At 35.4% G+C, this 18,473-nt stretch overlaps 1 protein-coding gene across 2 annotated transcripts in view; it reads left to right on the forward strand.

Moving 5' to 3' along the window:
- MAN1A1 (mannosidase alpha class 1A member 1) overlaps nucleotides 1-18,239 on the forward strand; it is a 151,483-nt gene extending 133,244 nt beyond the window's left edge. For both annotated transcript variants that reach the window (XM_074368421.1, XM_074368422.1), the window contains exons 10-13: nucleotides 9,546-9,765; nucleotides 10,531-10,703; nucleotides 15,022-15,137; nucleotides 15,518-18,239. In XM_074368421.1, the coding sequence (XP_074224522.1) occupies nucleotides 9,546-9,765; nucleotides 10,531-10,703; nucleotides 15,022-15,137; nucleotides 15,518-15,644 (636 nt within the window). In that variant the 3' untranslated portion in view covers nucleotides 15,645-18,239. The remainder of the gene's footprint in view (nucleotides 1-9,545; nucleotides 9,766-10,530; nucleotides 10,704-15,021; nucleotides 15,138-15,517) is intronic.
- Nucleotides 18,240-18,473: the final 234 nt, after the last annotated feature.

Below are 18,473 nucleotides of genomic sequence, written 5' to 3' on the forward strand. Positions count from 1 at the left end.
CTTTCAAATAAATCTGAGCTAACCAAACTAGTATTTAAGATTATTAACAGTTTCCAAAGGTCCTTATGATGGAGGAGGAATGAGAGGGAACAAATATTTGTTGAGTTGCCTGCTGTGTACTAAGTAGTGTATTAGGTAGATACTTTATATAATCTGTTTGTCTGTTTCTTTACAGTCTTTTTTTTAAATTGAAATATAGTTAATGTACAGTATTGTGTTAGTTTCAGGTGTCCTACATAGTGATTTGACATTTGTATGTTATAAAATGAACACCATGATGAGTCTAGTAACTATCTGTCCCCGTATAAAGATATTACAATATTATTGACCTTATACTGTATATTGAATCCCTGTGGCTTATTTATTTTATAAAGAAGTTTGTACCTAATGATCCCCTTCACCTATTTCCCCACTCCCCCATCCACCTCCCCTCTGGCAATGACACATTTATTCTCTGTATCTGTGAGTCTGTTTTCATTATGCTTTATGTTTTGCTTGTTTGTTTTCTTTTTTAGATTCCACATATAAATGAGATCATATGGTGTTTGACTTTCTCTAACTTACTTCACTTAGCATAATACCCCCTAGATCCATCCATGTTGTTGCAAATGACAAAATTTCTTTTTTATAGCTGCATAATACTCTGTGTGTGTGTGTGTGTGTGTGTGTGTGTTACATCATCTGTCTATCGATGAGCACTGAGGTTGATTCCATATCTTGGCTTGGAAAAACTGCAGCAATGACCATGCAGGTGCATATATCTTTCTGGATTAGTGTTTCTGTTTTCTTCAGATAAATACCAAGAAGTGAAATTGCTGAATCATATAGCAGTTCTGTTTTTAATTTTTTGAGGAAACTTCATACTATTTTCCATAGTAGCTGTACCAATTTACAATCCCAAAATAATGCACAAGGATTCCTTTTTCTTCATATCCTCCCCTCACTTGTTATTTGTTGTCCTTTTGATGATAGCCATTCTGACAGGTATGAGGTGATATCTCATTGTGGTTGATGTGCATTTCCTTAATGATTAGTGATGTTGAATGTCTTTTCATATGTCTGTTGGCCATCTCTCTGACTTCTTTGGGAAAATGTCTATTCAGGTCCACTGTCCATTTTTTAATGGGGTTGTTTGTTGAGTTCTTTGTGTATTTTAGATATTAATCCCTTATCAGATATATTTGCAAATATCTTTTCCCATTCAGTAAGTGGCCTTTTCACTTTTTTGTTAGTTTTCTTCACTGCAGAAAAGCATTGTAATTTGATATAGTCCCATTTGTTTATTTTGGTTTTTGTTTTCCTTCCTTAAGGAAACAGATCAAAAAAAAAAAAGCATTGCTAACATGAGTGTCAAAGAACGTACTGCCAATGTTTTCTTCTAGGAGTCTTATAGTTTCAGTTCTTACACTTAGATCTTTAATCCATTTTGAGTTTATTTTTACATATGGTGTGAAAAGGTCGTCCAGTTTGGTTCTCTTTCATGTAGCTGTCCCGTTTTCCCAACACCATTTATTGAAGAGGCTATCTTTTCCTCATTTCTCATTGTGTATTCTTGCCTCCTTTATCATAGATAAACTGACTAGGCTCTCTATTCTGTTCCATTGATCTATGTATCTGTCTTTGTGCCAATACCTTACTGTTTCTATCACTGTGGCTTAGTAGTATAGTTTGAGATCAGAGAGGGTGATATCACCAGCTTTGTTCTTCTTTCTCAAGATTGCTTTGGTTATTCGGGGTCTTTTGTGAGTCCAGACAAATTTTAGAATTATTTGTTTTGTATCTGTTAAAAAAAAAATGCCTTTGATATTTTGATGGGGATTGCATTGAATCTATCAATTGCCTTCGATAGTATGGCCATGTTAACAATATTTATTCTTCCAATCCATGAACACAGTATATCTTCCCATTTGTTTGTGTTGTCTTCAATTTCTTTCATCAATGTCTTATACTTTTCAGAGTACAAGTCTTTTACCTCTTTGGTTAGATTTATTCCTAGGTATTTTACTCTTACTGATGCAAATGTGAATGGGGTTGTTTTATTAATTTCTCTTTCTATTAGTTTGTGATTAATGTATAGAAATGCAACAGATACCTGACTATTAATTTTGAACCCTGTGACTTTACTGAATTTATTTATTAGTTCTAATAGTTTTTTGATAGCATCTTTAGGATTTTTCTATATATAGTATCAGGTCATCTGCAAAAAGTGACAGTTCTACTTTTTCCTTTTCAATTTGGATTCCTTTTATTTCCTTTTATTGTCTAATTGCTGTGGCTAGGACTTCCAAAACTATGTTGGACAAAAGTGATGAGAATGGTCATTTTGCCTTGTTCCTGATCTTGTTGCTTTCAGCTTTTCATCCTTTCAGCATTTTATTCATGTTAGCTGTAGATTTGTCACATATGGGCTTAATTATGTGAAGGTATATTCCCTCTAGACCCACTTTGTTGAGAGTTTTTATCATAAATAGATGTTGAATTTTGTCAAAAGCTTTTTCTGCATCTATTGAGATTATCATATGACTTCTAGTCTTCAATTTGTTAATATGATATATCACATTGATTAATTTGCAGATATTGAACCATCCTTTTCATCACTGGGATAAATCCCACTTGCTCATGGTGTATGATCCATGTAATTTATTGTTGAATTTGGTTTGCTAATATCTTGTTAAATATTTTAGCATCTATTTTCATCACTGATATTCACCTGTAATTTTCTTTCTTTCTTTTTTTTCTTCCGGTTTTGGAATCAAGGTGATAATGGCCTCATAGAATGAGTTCAGAAGCATTCCTTCCTCTGCGATTTTTGAAATAGTTTGAGAAGGATATGTGTTAACTCTTCTCTAAATGTTTGATGGAATTTACCTGTGAAGCATCCAGTCCTGGACTTTTGTTTGTTGGGACTTTTTTAAATTACTGATTCAATTTTATTACTAGTTATTGGTCTATTTATATTTTCTATTTCTTCCCAATGCAGTCTTGGGAGATTGTATGTTTCTAGGAATTTTTCCATTTCTTCTAGTTGTCTATTTTATTGGTATATAATTATTCATGGTAATCTCTTATGACCCTTTGCATTTCCATGGTGTTATTTTAACTTCTCCTTTTTTGTTTCTGATTTATTTATTTGGGCCCCCTTTTCTTCTTGATGAGTCTGGCTACAAGTTTATCAATTTTATTTATCTTTTCAAAGAACCAGATCTTAGTTTCATTGATCTTTTCAATTTTTTTTATTTTAGTCTGTATTTTATTGATTTGTGCTCTAATATTTATGACTTCTTTCCTCTTACTAACTCTGGGTTTTGTTTCTTCTTTTTCTGATTCCTTTAGGTGTAAGGTCAGGTTGTTTATTTATTTTTCTTATTTCCTATAGTTGGCTTGTAGTGCTAAAAACTTTCCTCTCAAAACTGCTTTTGCTGTGTCCTGTACATTTTAGATCATTGTAATTCCATTTTCACTTGTCTCCAGGTATTTTTTTATTTTTTCTTTCATTTCTTCAGTGATTCATTGGTTATTTAGTAGCATATTGTTTATCCTCCACATGTTTGTGTTTTTTGCAGTTTTTTTCTTATAGTTGATTTCTAGTCTTACACCATTATGGTCAGAAAAGATGCCTTATATGATTTCAGTTTTCTTAAATTATCTATCCTGGACAGTGTTCCATATGCACTTGAAAATAGTGTGTATTCTGCATTTGGATGGAATGTTTTTTATATATCTATTAAGGCTATCTGGTCTAATGTGTCGTGTAAGGCCAGTGTTTCTTTATTGATTTTTTTGTCTGGATGATCCTTCCATTGATGTAAATGGGGGGTTAAAGTCCATACTATTGTTGTGTTGCTATCAATTTCTTCCTTTATGTCTGTTAATATTTGCTTTATGTATTTAGGTGCTCCTATGTTGGGTACATACATATTTACAATTGTTTTATCTTCATCTTGGATTGAGTCCCTTGATCATTATGTAATGCCCTTCTTTGTCTCTTTTTACAGTCTTTGTTTAAAGTCTGTTTTGTTTGCTATAGATATTTCTTCCAGCTTTATTTTTGTTTCCATTTGCATGGAATAACTTTTTCCATCCCCTCATGTTCAATCTGTTTGTGTCTTTAGATTTGAAATGAGTCTCTTGCAGGCAGCATATATATGGGTCTTGTTTTTTCACCCATTCAGACACTCTGTCTTTTGATAAGAGCATTTAGTCCATTTACACTTAAAGTAAGTACTATAGATATGTATTTAACTTTGTTAACTGTTTTCTGGTTGTATTTATAGTTCTTTTTGTTTTTTCTTCTTCTGTTGTTCTCTTCCCTTGTGATTTAATAACTATCTTTAGTTTTATGTTAGATTTTTTTCTCTTTTCTTTGTGTGTATATATTATAGGATTTTGGTTTGTAGTTACCATGAGGTTCATATATAATGTCATTCATATATATATATATAGGTAGGTATGTAGATAGATAGACAGACAGACAGATGATTATTTTAGGTTGATGATCTCTTAAGTTTGAATGAACTCTAACCACTATACATTTTTATTCCCCCACCACCTGTAATGTTTTTGACATAATATTACATTTTTTTGTGCATCCCTATTACTTTTATGGATATAGATGATTTTACTGTTTTTGCCTTTTAATTTTTCTACTAACTTTTTGTATTTGATAGACTACCTTTACTGTATATTTGTCTTTACTAGTAAGATTTTTCCTTTCGTAATTTTCATATTTCAAGTTGTGGCCTTTTCTTTCCTGCTTGGAGAAGTCCCTTTAACATTTCTTGTAAAGCCAGTTTAGTGCTGCTTAACTCTTTTAGCTTTTGCTTGTCTGTAAAACTCTTTATCTCCCCTTCAGATCTGAATAATAACTTTACTAGGCAGAGTATTATTGGTTTTAAGATTTTCCCTTTCATCACTTTAGATATATTGTGCCACTTCCTTCTCAACTGCAATGTTTCTGCTGAAAAATCAGATGATAGTCTCATGGAAATTTCCTTGTAGATAACTAGCTGCTTTTCTCTTGCTGCTTTTAAGATTGTCTTTTTATCTTTAATTTTTGCCATGTTAATTATGATGTGTCTTAGTGTGGACTTATTTGTGTTTGTCTTGTTTGGGATTTTCTTTGCTTTCTGGATCTGGATGTTTGTTTTCTTCCTCAGGTTAGGTAAGTTTTCAGCTATTATTTCTTCAGATAAGTTCCCTGCCCCTTCCTCTTTCTCTTTTGCTTCTTGGACCTTGTAATGTGAAAGTTAGTATGCTTGACATTTTGCCAGAAGTCTCTTAGACTAACCTAATTTTTTTAATTCTTTTTTTCCTCCTTTCTGTTCAACTTTGGATGATTTCCACTATTCTGTCTTCCAGTTCTCTAATTCTTTCCTTTGCATCATCTAATGTACTCTTTATTCCTTCTAGTATATTTTTTATTTCAGTTATTGTATTCTTTGGCTTTTTTTCCTTATATCTTCTAACTCTTTGTTGAAGTCTCAGTGTGTTCATTCTTCTCTTGTTAGTGAGCATCTTTATGATAATTACCTTGAACTTTTTATCAGATAGATTGCTTATATCCACTTCATTTGGCTCTTTTTCTATCTCCCCTTTCCTCCTTGTGTTACATAGGTAACTTACATATCCCGATCTTGGAGAAGTGACCTTATATAGGAGATGTCCTATCAGGCCCAGCCACTTACAGTAGTTTAGATATGATTCACCCAGTTTTACAGATAAGAGAACTGAACCTCAGAGAGGTTGAGTGTGGAACCAAAATTCAAACTAAGATTTGTATTAACACCTATCCGTTTCTACCTCACCACTGTGGATTTGTGAATAAGAATTTCCATACTACACTTAAATGTCTTTCTTGGCATAAACTTCATAAGATAAGTTAGAAACTACTTAACAAAATCTGTAAGAGGTGGCCATTGTAAGAGTAAACTAAGCCTTAGTCAAATTTAAGCCTTAATCAAAAGTGAAAATAAAACTTGAAAATAAAGTTTAAAAAGAAAATTATTTTATATAAAATACTTGAACCTCAAATCCAACTTTTTAGGAACAAAAGCTTTTAGCAGAATCAAGTAACTTTGTGATTGATAAGTATTTTATATGGTAGCTCATGTTTTTTAATATTAATCATTATCAGACATCTTAAATAATGTAATTACTAAATCATCAGAAAATTGACTTTTTTATTGACAGCTTAGAAATTATTTTTATAATCAATAGTAGTAATTTGTAGGGGGAAGAATGGAAATCTGTAATCTCAATGATGTTACCATTGTTCTAAAATTAATGTTCCTAGAAAGAGTTCTGGGTGGTTTTGAAACAGGACAACTTACTTATTTAAATATAAATACAACATACTTTGCTCTGGTTGACCAGATTCAATATTACATTGGTTCCCTCCAAGGTAAATAGTGAACTTCACTAAGTAGAGCAAATACTCTGTACTATTCACATATAGAAACCAGAACACCTTAGTTAGACATTGGCCATTTCACACATTCACAGCTTTGAAGGCACATGACACATATTAAAAGCAAACTAGGATATGGTCCAGATGGCCTCCTCCAGGTTTATTTTTCTTCAATCCTATGAGGTTTCAGGTTTTAACTTAAGGAGTTCTCTATACAGTGTGGTTTCCATTATGTCATTTTTCATTACTGTCCTGGCAGATATTTTAATTATTCTAATCTTAAAGTCCTTCCCTAAGATTTTGAAGTACCAGGAAAGGCAACTTTAAAATACCCTCTGAAATACTTTCTCCCCAGTTTCTAGAACTATACCCACACAGCTTTCAACATATTGTATTTAGGCAGACCATGGATAGGAAAATCCATTAAGAACAAATGAAGTCGAAGTGTTTCCTGTTTCTCATAATAGTAAAAACATTTTCAATCCATTGTGTATTTCCAACTTAGCAAAGCTAGAACAATTACACTTCTGGTTTTAAGAAGTAGTCATGTCTTACATAGTAAAGTTTCTTTGTGCTGGTTGTACTTTAAAAGGTCGTTATTGTGAAGGAGAGAATCCCTTACAGTATTGTTTTTGACAGTTGGGTTACTGGAGATATAGTTCATCAGTTTTAGCTTCCGGTGCATTTTGAGAATCATTTAATCCCAGAGTGGCATGTTTTCTTTAGCTGTTTTAATAACAAAATACTTTGAGTTTTCAATTGGCTGTTATGGCCTCATCTGGAGATCATTCTGAGAATCCATAGTGGTATATGTTAATGCTGCCAGAAGTCCATTGGAGTGAATGATACCTGGGCAGGTGATGTATTAGGCATTTAGGATTCTATAGGCACAGCCAACTAATTTTTTTCAAATATTGGAGGATGAAATCACAAAATACATAATACTCTCTTTTCCTAATCAGTTCTCACAGCTCTCACATCAGCTTGACACAACATTTTTAGAGCCACTAAAGGCTGTTTTTTCCCCTTTATAGTTTTTAAAATTTTCCCATTGCCACACAAACATTGTTTTAAAAATCTTGGAACTTCGTTGTAGTTTATTTTGAGAGGTAGAAACTTGGTCAGAATTATGACAAAAATAATATAGTACTTTATTCAGGATCCATAACAGGGTAATAATGGTTCTGTAATCCTTGCTCAAAAACCATTACTCTTGTCATGTAGAAAGAATCATTTCTTGGGTGATGAACAAGTATCTGCTTGAAGGACTTTATTGCAATTTGTGCTATAAATATAAATAGCTAAGATATTCAGTTGCATTAAATAAGAATGAAATATTAATGTAATAACTAGATCATCAATAAAATTAGCTTAACCACAGTTAATGAGCACAGTAGTGTGTTCATTTATTTACCATCTTGGTTTAATTTATTTCCAATAAAGGTGGGAGAGGTTTCATCAGTGTATCTATTCATTTTCATTCATTCTTCTCTATCACAAGTTTTGTCTGTACCTGCTACAAGCATACCTCAGAGGTATGGTGAGTTCAGTTTCAGACCACTGCACTAAAGCAAATAATACTGTAAAGCAAGTCACATGAGTTTTTTTGGTTTTCCTGTGCATATAAAAGTTGTATTTTCACTATTCTCTAGGCTATTAAATGTTCAATAGCATTATGTCTAAAAAAACAACATATATACCTTAAGTAAAAGATACATTATTGCTAAAAAATGCTAACCATTATCTGAGCCTTCAGTGAGTCGGAATAGTCACCTCAAAGATCACTGATCCCAGATCACCATAATGAATATAGTAATAATGAAAACGTCTGAAGTATTTTGAGAATTATCAAAATATGCCACAGAGACATGAAAAGAGCAAATGCTGTTGGAGAAACGGCACTGATAGACTCATGAACTTGATGCAGGGTCACCACGAAACTTCAATTTGTGAAAAATGCAGTCTGTGAAGTGCAGTAAAGCAAAGCACAATAAAATGAGGTGTGCCTGTATTCCCAAATGTGCTTCGTAAAATCCTCTCTCTTTTTTTTTAAAGCGTCTCTTTTTTGTTAATAGTATAACAGGTGCAGTCACAGTCACAGTCTTTCTCCTTCCATGAAGAAATTGGGTGGGGGGAGGGCATTTCCTATTACAGTAATTAGAAACAGTGATGCCAAGCACTTACACTACATTTTTGTTTAAAAAAAAAATAAGACTTCTTTTGTTTATCTAATCAAAAGAATATCAGCAGTCCTGGGCAGAAATAAAAGGTGTTTAATAAATCATTCTTGTAAACATCATCTCTCCCAAATTTATAGACCTTATTCTTTTTTTAAAAAAAGTACTTATTTATTATATATTAATGTCCTTTTTAAATAGAATTATTATGAGGAATTTAATTCAAGTGTTGGACCACAGTGGAGATGTGATCATGATAAGTGACCTTTATCAAGTGCTAATCATAGTACTGATCTCTTTATAAACAAAATGTTGCCATTTTCACAGTAGATACTACTATTCCCATTTTCTGGATAAGGATACTGAAATTTAAGGATATCGTAAGCAAATAACCCACAAAGTTTACAGATAGTGTCAGGGCTGGAATTTGAAGCCAAGCAATCGGACTCAGGACCAGCTCCTTTTTCCCACTGTGTTCTGCTGCCTCCCCACGCCTAGGAGAGGGAAAGGAAGGGAAGTACCGCCAGGCTGGGTTTTACTCACAGGTGTGCTCTGTTCATCATTCATGGTACAGCCTGTGCTGCTTTGTGTTGTTTCTTCATTTGTGAAAATGGAAATACACTAAAGCAACTATTACCACTATACCCATGGCCTGTCTTTGAAAAAGAGACAGCCTTTGGGGGGTATAAAGGCTATAAGTGTTTAGTTAGGGAACCAAGCAAAGCCAACCGGGCTGGCCCAACAGCGTTAATTCTGACTAACCAAACTAGTGAGGCATGGGCTAGAGGAAATACACAGAAAGCAGTGACATGAAATTTCAGGTTGAATTGACTTGTAGCACCGATTTCAAATTGTGAATGATGTTTTATCCTTTTCTTTCTTTTTTTTTTTAATGTTGGGGGTGTTTTTAGTATAAATTTGAGAGGAGATTACAAAATATTAAAAGTAAGTATGATTTTCAGGCAATTGAGACCCACTTGATCCGGAAGTCGAGTAACGGGCTGACTTACATCGCAGAGTGGAAAGGGGGCCTCCTGGAACACAAGATGGGCCACCTGACCTGCTTTGCTGGGGGCATGTTTGCACTTGGGGCACATGACGCCCCAAAAGGCCTGACCGAACACTACCTTCAGCTCGGGACTGAAATCGCCCGTACCTGTCATGAGTCTTACAATCGCACATGTGAGTACGCGCTCATCTTCATTTGCAGTTTGTTCCCGCATGCTTTTTGCTCCATTCAGTAAGGAACTTTGTCCATTTGTTGTCCATTGTTGCCCTCAAAAGAATATGCCTGATGAAACTTGGTGTTCGTGATTAATATCATAAAGGAATTTATATTTTTACTTTAAGAGGCACTGCTTTCCTACATAAAAATATTTACCTTTCATTTACCAAGAAGCAGAAATCCAGGCCATAAAGTGTTAAATCAGTCTGACTTATTGGCCCTGCTTTAAGTAAATAACATTGGTGAGAGTCTCTGTCTCAGTGCAAAAGAAACTTAGTATTTTCTAAACTGTTAATTGATCTTCCCAGAATCTCCATGAAATAGATGATGAAGAGTCTGGCTCCCTTCTTATAAAACAGAAGCTCGAAGCACAAAGACTGAATACCCTTCACGATGTAATGACTTAGAATTCTCCACCACAGATTTTCTAGCTCGCTAGTGAGGTGGTGCTGTGCACCTACCCATTGGGTACTCAGTAAATGGTGGCTAAATGAAAGAAAATAAAGGATCATTACCATTTTCTAAGATGGACTCTTTTTGATGAATAAATTAGAAAGGTATATTTAATATTGCTTATTATACAATGTTTATAACTATTCCATAAAATAATTGTTTTGGCATCTCTCTTGAATGTTATAAAGTACTTTCTAGTTTCATTTTAGTTATAGACACTAAGCATTGTCTAGGACAATGACCCTTGTCACCTGTTGCATGTCCTTTAGTTATGAAACTGGGACCAGAAGCTTTCAGATTCGATGGTGGTGTTGAAGCCATTGCTACACGGCAGAATGAGAAATACTACATCCTACGGCCAGAAGTTGTCGAGACTTACATGTACATGTGGCGACTGACTCATGACCCAAAGTACAGGAAATGGGCCTGGGAAGTCGTAGAGGTGACGTTTTAATTTGCTCACTTTTCTTATATATAAATGTCTCTGGAAGAAAATGTTCAATGCTACCTACAAATCTAGCATATCAACTTTTCTATGATTTTTAAAACTTAAAGCTTTGACCAGCCATTTTTCCATTCAAGACTGAGTATTCTCAGTTAGGTCATCCTATATCCCTGGATTCAGCTTTGCTTTATGTAACAGTGATGTAAATATGCCTGCTTTGGTATTGAAGGACAAATCTAGACAAGAATATTATAAAATTAAGTTCTCACGACTGTAAAATGATGATCACTTAATTCCACAGAAGGTTACTGGCAAGTTGGAAATAGTCAACCCCTGCCTGTTGTCTGTTTCAAGAAGCCACTATGTGGTAGCTTCTTTTAGTCTTGGGGCATTGAAATGATAATATATGGTTTTACTTAGAGTAAATTAGCTATGCAGATCTTTTAGAAAGTACTTATAGAGGAACTGCTTTGTACGAGAATATTCCTTCACTAGTGTCCGGATTCTCTGAATAGCTCTAAGCTTTCTATCTGTCCAGTGTGTTAATTATCTTTGTCATTTCGTGGGTCTCTTCCTGTTGAATGTTTTGTGTCATCTTCCTAAACTAACCTGCTAAACACTTTGTGTGCTGGATGCCAGCGGAGGCACCCTCCAGGATATGCATCAAACAATGTCTAGTTTTAAGATCTATTATTCCAAAAGGAGTGGTAGGGAATTCAGGGGGTAAGAACTAGCAAATGCTTTAATTACACTCTTACTGTCTAGCACTCTTTGTGAGAAAGTTAGTTTTCTTTTAAAACTGTTAAGAATAACTTCTCTCAGGAAATCTAAAATGAATATTGCCTTTGTGTAAAATTTAACTAATATCTTAGGAAGCCGTTGATGCATCTTGCCCATTACCGTCTTCATTTTGAGCGTGCCTTATCACCAGTTGTCAGTCATTTTAAGCAATAGCAGCTTTTAGGCCTCTTTTTTTTTTTTTTGCAAAGTTTTCTAATTATGTTTAGTCAATGGTAATTCCAATTTCTTTAAATTTATCTTTTTTTTCCTCTGAGAAAAGTATATTAAAATTGAGATTCATCTAAGCCTTAGTGATGGGAATTACTTTGGTCTTCGATAGACCAGCAAAGGAATTAACGTTAATATTCACTTTGAAAACATCAGATAAATTGAAAATATCAGGAATAGCGTATCATTAAGTATAAGACACCATAATTGATAAGAAATACCGTTATTTTATATACCACTAAGGAAGCATGACACTACCAATTAAATTATGGCATGCCAGTTTTAGAGATGTGAAAATGTGAAAAATGTATGATGGGATTGATCAAAAATGGAAAGTCAGCAAATCTCTACCATCTTGTGGGCAGGCAGCTTTGATTTGCTTGGTTCTTCAGGGGTGTTTGTTTATTTGTAGGGGAATAAGGTTGGCTTTATGTGTTAGGATTTTTATCTATTGTCTACCTTTAGTGTAGCATATGATGTCAGATTGTTTCCCTGTGTCACAAAGCAGGGATTCCCCCCGTTTCTGCCATTGGTACCTTCTGTTAGGACTTGAGCTGTAGTGGGGAGGGAGGAGTGCTGGAGGCTCTTGCCTTTTTTAAGCACAAAGATCATAGACTTAGAAGGTGTGGCGGCCGTTTTTCCCCTTCTTTCCTGTATCCCATCCCCCAGCCCCACCCTGTGTCTCAACTTTGGCTGCTGGGGCACCGTGGCCTCCTGACAGCATCACCACCCAGGGCTTCTCAGCTACTCTGACTCTGAGCCCCTTCCCAGGCAGCTGGCTGTGGTCTGGGAAATGTGGGAGAGTTAGCGGCCCCAGGGGCAACCCTCAGCCAGTGAGGTTTTGGAGTTGATGGTAACTATCCCAGTCTTACTCCTCTGAAGAGTAATTCCAAGATGTGTCCTACATGGTTCCTTAGAGGGTTCCTGGCAGGAGTGAGCCCCCAGTGCACACAGCTGTGACCTGTTCGGTGTCTTCCACTGGCCCTTTTCCCTTCCTTCTTTCCCTCTCCCCGCTGGCTCACTTCCTGATGTCACCTCCCAAAAAAACTCCATGCATCCAACCCTTGTTTCATGCTCTGTTCTCAGAGGAATCCTATTCCCAGAGGCTGAGAATCCCAAGAACAAGTTGTAGTCAAATGATGTCCTGATCAGACTAAGTGGCATGAATACACGACCACTTCTGCTGTGGAGAAACTATAAAACCAGGCCTATTGGGGGAGCCCAGGAGAGCTGCTTGTCCCCAGCTTCACATCCCTAAAGTCTTAAAATTTAGACTTGACTTTTTTTTCTTTTTTTACCGATAATTTTTTTGCCTATACCATGTATCTGGTATTTGACTTTTTATCAAAAAGAACTGTTATCAAAAAAGGAAGAAAGGAAAAATATAATAAGACCAGAAAGTTCCTTTCTTCAGGCTTTTCCCTGACTTAGCTCATTGTCTGCAACTGAGAATATAATCAAAGCACTTTTTTTTGTTGTTAAGTTGATTGTTCTTATTTTCCCCGGGGCTTTTAGAAAGTACCACATCATGAGACGTGTTCTTTATTCAAGTAGGCTGCCAGTTAGATTTCCTTTAACCTGGTAATTAAATGCTTCTCCTCAAGGCTCCCTTCTGCCCTCCAGCCCTCACATGCAGAATCAATATCCTCATTATCAACGTCCGCAGATGGAAGCTGAGCTCTCAGCGCCCTGTTCCTGCTCCCTGGGTTTGTCTCCCTCTCCCCTCTTCCAGGCCCCGGGTCATTAGAGCTATACTTTCCTCCAAAGCCCTTTTCTAGCCAGTGAAGATTTTCTCAACTAATATGGCAAGATCAATGCCATATCTTCTTGGTAGTTGGGCTAAGTGGGAGGAAGATGGAATATAATTATGCATGTGAAAAAAGAGGGACAGGTTTGTGACTTGTGAAAGAAAACTGAAGAAGAAATGAAAAAATGACATGAGAATCTGAGAGTAGCTTTATCTTATTGGCGTTTCCTATGTTTTATCTCGTTATAAATATTAGGGGGTTTATTTAGTCTTACTATTTTTGTCATGTTCTGTGAATTATAACCAGATTTCTGATGACAGTTCTTATACAATGGACATCTTTATTTGACCATATGGTTAATAGATTTAATAAGATATAATGAGTAGAAAATAACTTTCCTATAGATGAATATGCCTGGTAACTAGCAAAGCAAATCAATGTAATTTCAAAATACAAACAACAGTCACGTTAGTGACAGCTAAGTGGAAGGCAAATTGTTTTAGGTTCTTACCTAAATTTTCATTTCCACACTGCCCAATGTTTTCTTCCCATCTCGGACTATGATACTCACTAAAGTCAGGCAGCGTAGCGACACAGGATCACGTCTCTCTGGTTACCAGTGGATTCATCCCATCTTCTTCCATCCCAGACTAAAGAAAAGAAAAATATAGTTCAGAAATAAGACACCAGCCGTGTTTTTTTTTTGCTGCTTTCCATTTTTTCCCTTTATATCTGTCAGTCACCAGTATTACTAATTAGTATTCCATAGTCAATTTTTAAGGAATAAGATGTTCTGATGACAGAGGCAGCTGTTTTGGGTCCAGTACACTTTCTCAAGCAGTGGTGTAGGATCCCGACTGGCATTAACAATCTCTCTAGACCAGAGGTCAGCAAACTTTTTCTGGAAGGGCCAGAGAGAACTAGGCTCGGGGGCCATACGCAACTACTCATCTCTGCCACGATAGTGAAAAAACAACCACGTACAGTATGTAAACAAGTGGGCATGGCTCTGGTTCAATAATACTTTATTTATTTTTTTAATATATTTTGATTTAAGTATAATCAGTTTACAATATTGTGTCAACTTCTGGTATTCAGCACAGTACATCAGTTGTATAGGAACATACATATATTTGTTTTCATATTCTTTCTAACCATAAGTTACTGCAAGATTGAATATAGTTCCCTATGCTATACAGTATACTAAATAATGCTTTATTTATAAAAGCAAAATTTTAGATTCTCCTGTGGTCTATAGTTTGACGAACTCTACTCTAGACCACAGGAGGAAATGGTAAAACTCACTGAAAAATTATTCTGAAACTAAATGTGAGAGCGTTCCCAGTTAGATGAAATAGATTGTCCACATGTCCTTTAACTTTTCATACTTTATTTACACTTTCCTGTTACCATGTTTGAAATTTTTGCCTGAACCTGTCGCTGTCTGTCATTCAGTTTGAATCCTTGTTTTATTTAAATGTGACGATCTATAGTAAAAATTCGTGACAATCAGTTTACTGAAGAGTGACTGTTTTTCCCTCCTCCTCTTGGTGCGTTAGGCCCTGGAAAATCACTGCAGACTGAAAGGAGGCTATTCAGGCCTCAGGGACGTTTACCTGAGCCGTGAGAGCTACGACGACGTGCAGCAGAGCTTCTTCCTGGCAGAGACGCTCAAGTGAGTAAAATCATTCTGAGCATGTATGACTGGGATACCTGGACAGATCTTTCTGGTTGTCTGTATCGTGAGCACACTCGCATAACGTCAGGCATGACTGCTTCTGAATGCCGTTGTACACGCGTGGCGATAATTGCAGGTGTGCCTTCAGTCACATGTAAGCCCGACGGCCTGGGGCCGCTTTGTGTGGCTCTCAGACACGAGCAAAGCAGCGTCTTTGCTCAGCACTGAGTACCCTCCTCAGGGTTTTGCTTTCCCTGACTGTTGTCCATGGTTCTCCGTAAGATGAAGGGAGACATTGATGTGGTTTTTTTCTGTCTTTGTGGTTTCATTCCTTGGCAGAGTCTCCAGGCCTCATACACCCATGTTTCTCTTTCCAGATATTTGTACTTAATATTTTCTGATGACGATCTACTTCCCCTGAAACATTGGATCTTCAATACCGAAGCCCATCTTCTCCCTGTCCTCTCTAATAATATAAAGAAAGCTGAAGTCAATGACCAATAAAAAGACATTTTATGTTTTACTCTACTCCACTCCCTTCACTGCATACCTTAATAATTCCTTTTCTGGTGTTCAGGCACATGCTGAATTTTTATTAATAGGTCTGTGATTATCCTAAGTTCTAAAATCGTTTTGCAGTCTTTTATGTTTATTATCATAGGCATCAATGGACATAAATTCCTCATTGTATCCTTTATTATTCAGTCAGTGAATCACAGGTTTGTTTGCTTGTTTTTTTAAGTAATCTGTTATCTCTGGAGTTCATGAAGGTATGGTATCATTTGTGTTAAACTGAGTAGAATGGTATACCAATGACCTCTTAATTACGATTTTGATTTGACTGCAAAACTTTTTCCTCCTCTATGAGGAGATGATGTCTGCTTTAAGCTGTAATGTTTTGCCATGTTGCAAAAAGCCATAATAATAAATTAAATAATGAAAAAGCTCTTTCCTTTTCAATTTTATGTTAATCTGGTTTGTCTATCCACCAGAGACAGATCTTATAACTGTGACAGCCTCCTTATGCGGGTCTATTGTTATTTGATAGAATGTCTTCTAAAAGACTTCACATTGTAATTCAAATTAGAATCTCATCCCAAAAGGATCATCTCCTGTTGACCTCATTTCACTGGAACCACGGTGTATTTTTGTTGGTTAATTATATTAGTGTTTTCTAATTTGGGAATTAGTTCCCAAGTTTGACATTAAATCAGTTTACTCTGTTTCCTACCACACAGCAAGGTGAGCTTTCCAGTTTTGCAGAGCTCTGCTATTACTGAATTATATTTTTTAAAGAGAAATTGTATAACTTTTATAAGTGTGTTAGACTTTGCTTTTATCTGAATATATGAAGAAAATGCGTCTCTCCACAGAGAGGGTGAGTATTTCATATGGTTTTTAGTTTGCATTTCATCTTCAATTGTTTTCTTGAAAAAAAGAAAGCATTACATTTGATTCAGATTTTTCAGATTTGAAGAGGGCCCTTTCTCAAATGTAGTAAATCATTTCATTTCAGTTTATGAAAGCAGGATTTAACTCTGAAAAATGCCAATGTATCTCTTCACGGTCAATTGAGGAAAATCTAATAAAACTTTCGGCCAAATTAGGGTATAGTGTATTTTATCTGGTTAAATTCAACATAGAGATCTCTGCTTAGAAATAATACATTATTCTAAGGAATGGACACTCCCAATCCTCCACAGTCCTGTAGCAAATCAAAATAATTATATGGTTCTTCAAAGCATTTTTTTTTTGAGATATGAGTTGTTTTCCCAAGAATAGATTTGGTGACACCTTGTGTTTTCTTATTTTATTTATATTCTCATGAAAGGGCTAATATGATGATGCCTGTCCCAAGGTACAAAGCTTTGACCACCTGCATTTTCAGCCTCCCGTGGTCGGGCAGGTCAGTGCCACCCCACAGATTATCCTGAAGCACATGAAATGGAAGCGTTTTTACTTTAAAAACTGTTCAATACCAGTCATTTCATGGGGCTCAACCTGGTATTTTTTAAGACAATTATTTTCTTACATCTCAACAGACTTAGTTGTTTTCGCTCTTTCAGCTTTTGAAAGTGTTTCTAAAGATTTCCTTCGTCTGAAAGGACCACCTTGTATGACCTGCCCTTTTTTCAATATTATACATTGGTATATGTCAAAGAATAGATCAGTACAATTAGTAAATGAAAAAGATCTCCTTTAGTACATCATGATTGCTATGTTAATGTGTTTCTGTGACACAGAATAATTTCTTCCACTCACATCTTCAGCTCACCCTATGAAATGAATGGATAGTGCCTTTGCTTAAAGGCAAAATATAGAAGATTCTTGTCAAAATTGGACCATATATATTTAGATTATAATTTTCATATGAACGTCCTTGGACTAGCAATTTTAATTAATTTATTTTCTTTGCTTTTCAATCTGATTTGAAAGAGCACAAGCTGATAGGTATTTCTGCAGCAGATAGGATATTAAAATCAGATTGTATGCACACACTGCACTAGGAGGTACCATCCGTGTTCTGGCATTAACAGGCGAGGTGACTATACTACATGCTGCTCAGCCAATGGCAAGAACAAAGTTCTTTCAATTGTAGAACTTGGATTTTTTTAACCCAAGTCCCAAAACACCAAAAATGTAAACAAGATAAGAGATTAATATTATGATGGTATAATTTAATTATATAGTTTGTGTTAATTATTTTAAACAACTGAAGTCCTTAGGTAGATACTGTCTTTCATTTTCAGCAAAAACTGTGCAATGAAGTTTACTTAAGTATTCACATCCCAAAAAGTGAATAATTAAAACAGCACTTAATTTTGTGTTTCTGCATATGTTTTGGTATACTTTGTGCAGTTAATATTACACGTTTAAGTTGTATGGCAGTTTACAGAACTCAGTGATGTTTGTCATGACGCCTTCACATGTATTACCCATTCCTTCCATTGACTGTTCTTGATTTGTGCATAAATCCATCCTGTCATTTCCAACTTTATATAAATCTCTAATGTTATGGGAAACATAATAGATTGACACATAATTTTTAAAAATTATATTTGTAAAATTTCTCTATTGTAAATAAAGCCTTTTAATATATCTCCTCATTTGTTATGTTTTTCTCCTTTTAAGGAAGCTTTTGTGTATGTTGGGATGAGCGTGTACTGTCACAAAGGGAAATACGAGGTCCTGACAGCGATTCAATGCCACACCCAGGGAATCGTGACAAGGAAGTATTTCCCATTAAAAACTTCAAATTGCAACTAATTTTGCACACACCACCTTTGGTTAATCAAATACTTTTATTAAGAATCTTAGCATATGTTGAACACT

The sequence above is a fragment of the Camelus bactrianus genome, chromosome 8 (assembly GCF_048773025.1).
Source record: "Camelus bactrianus isolate YW-2024 breed Bactrian camel chromosome 8, ASM4877302v1, whole genome shotgun sequence".
Lineage (NCBI taxonomy): Eukaryota > Metazoa > Chordata > Mammalia > Artiodactyla > Camelidae > Camelus > Camelus bactrianus.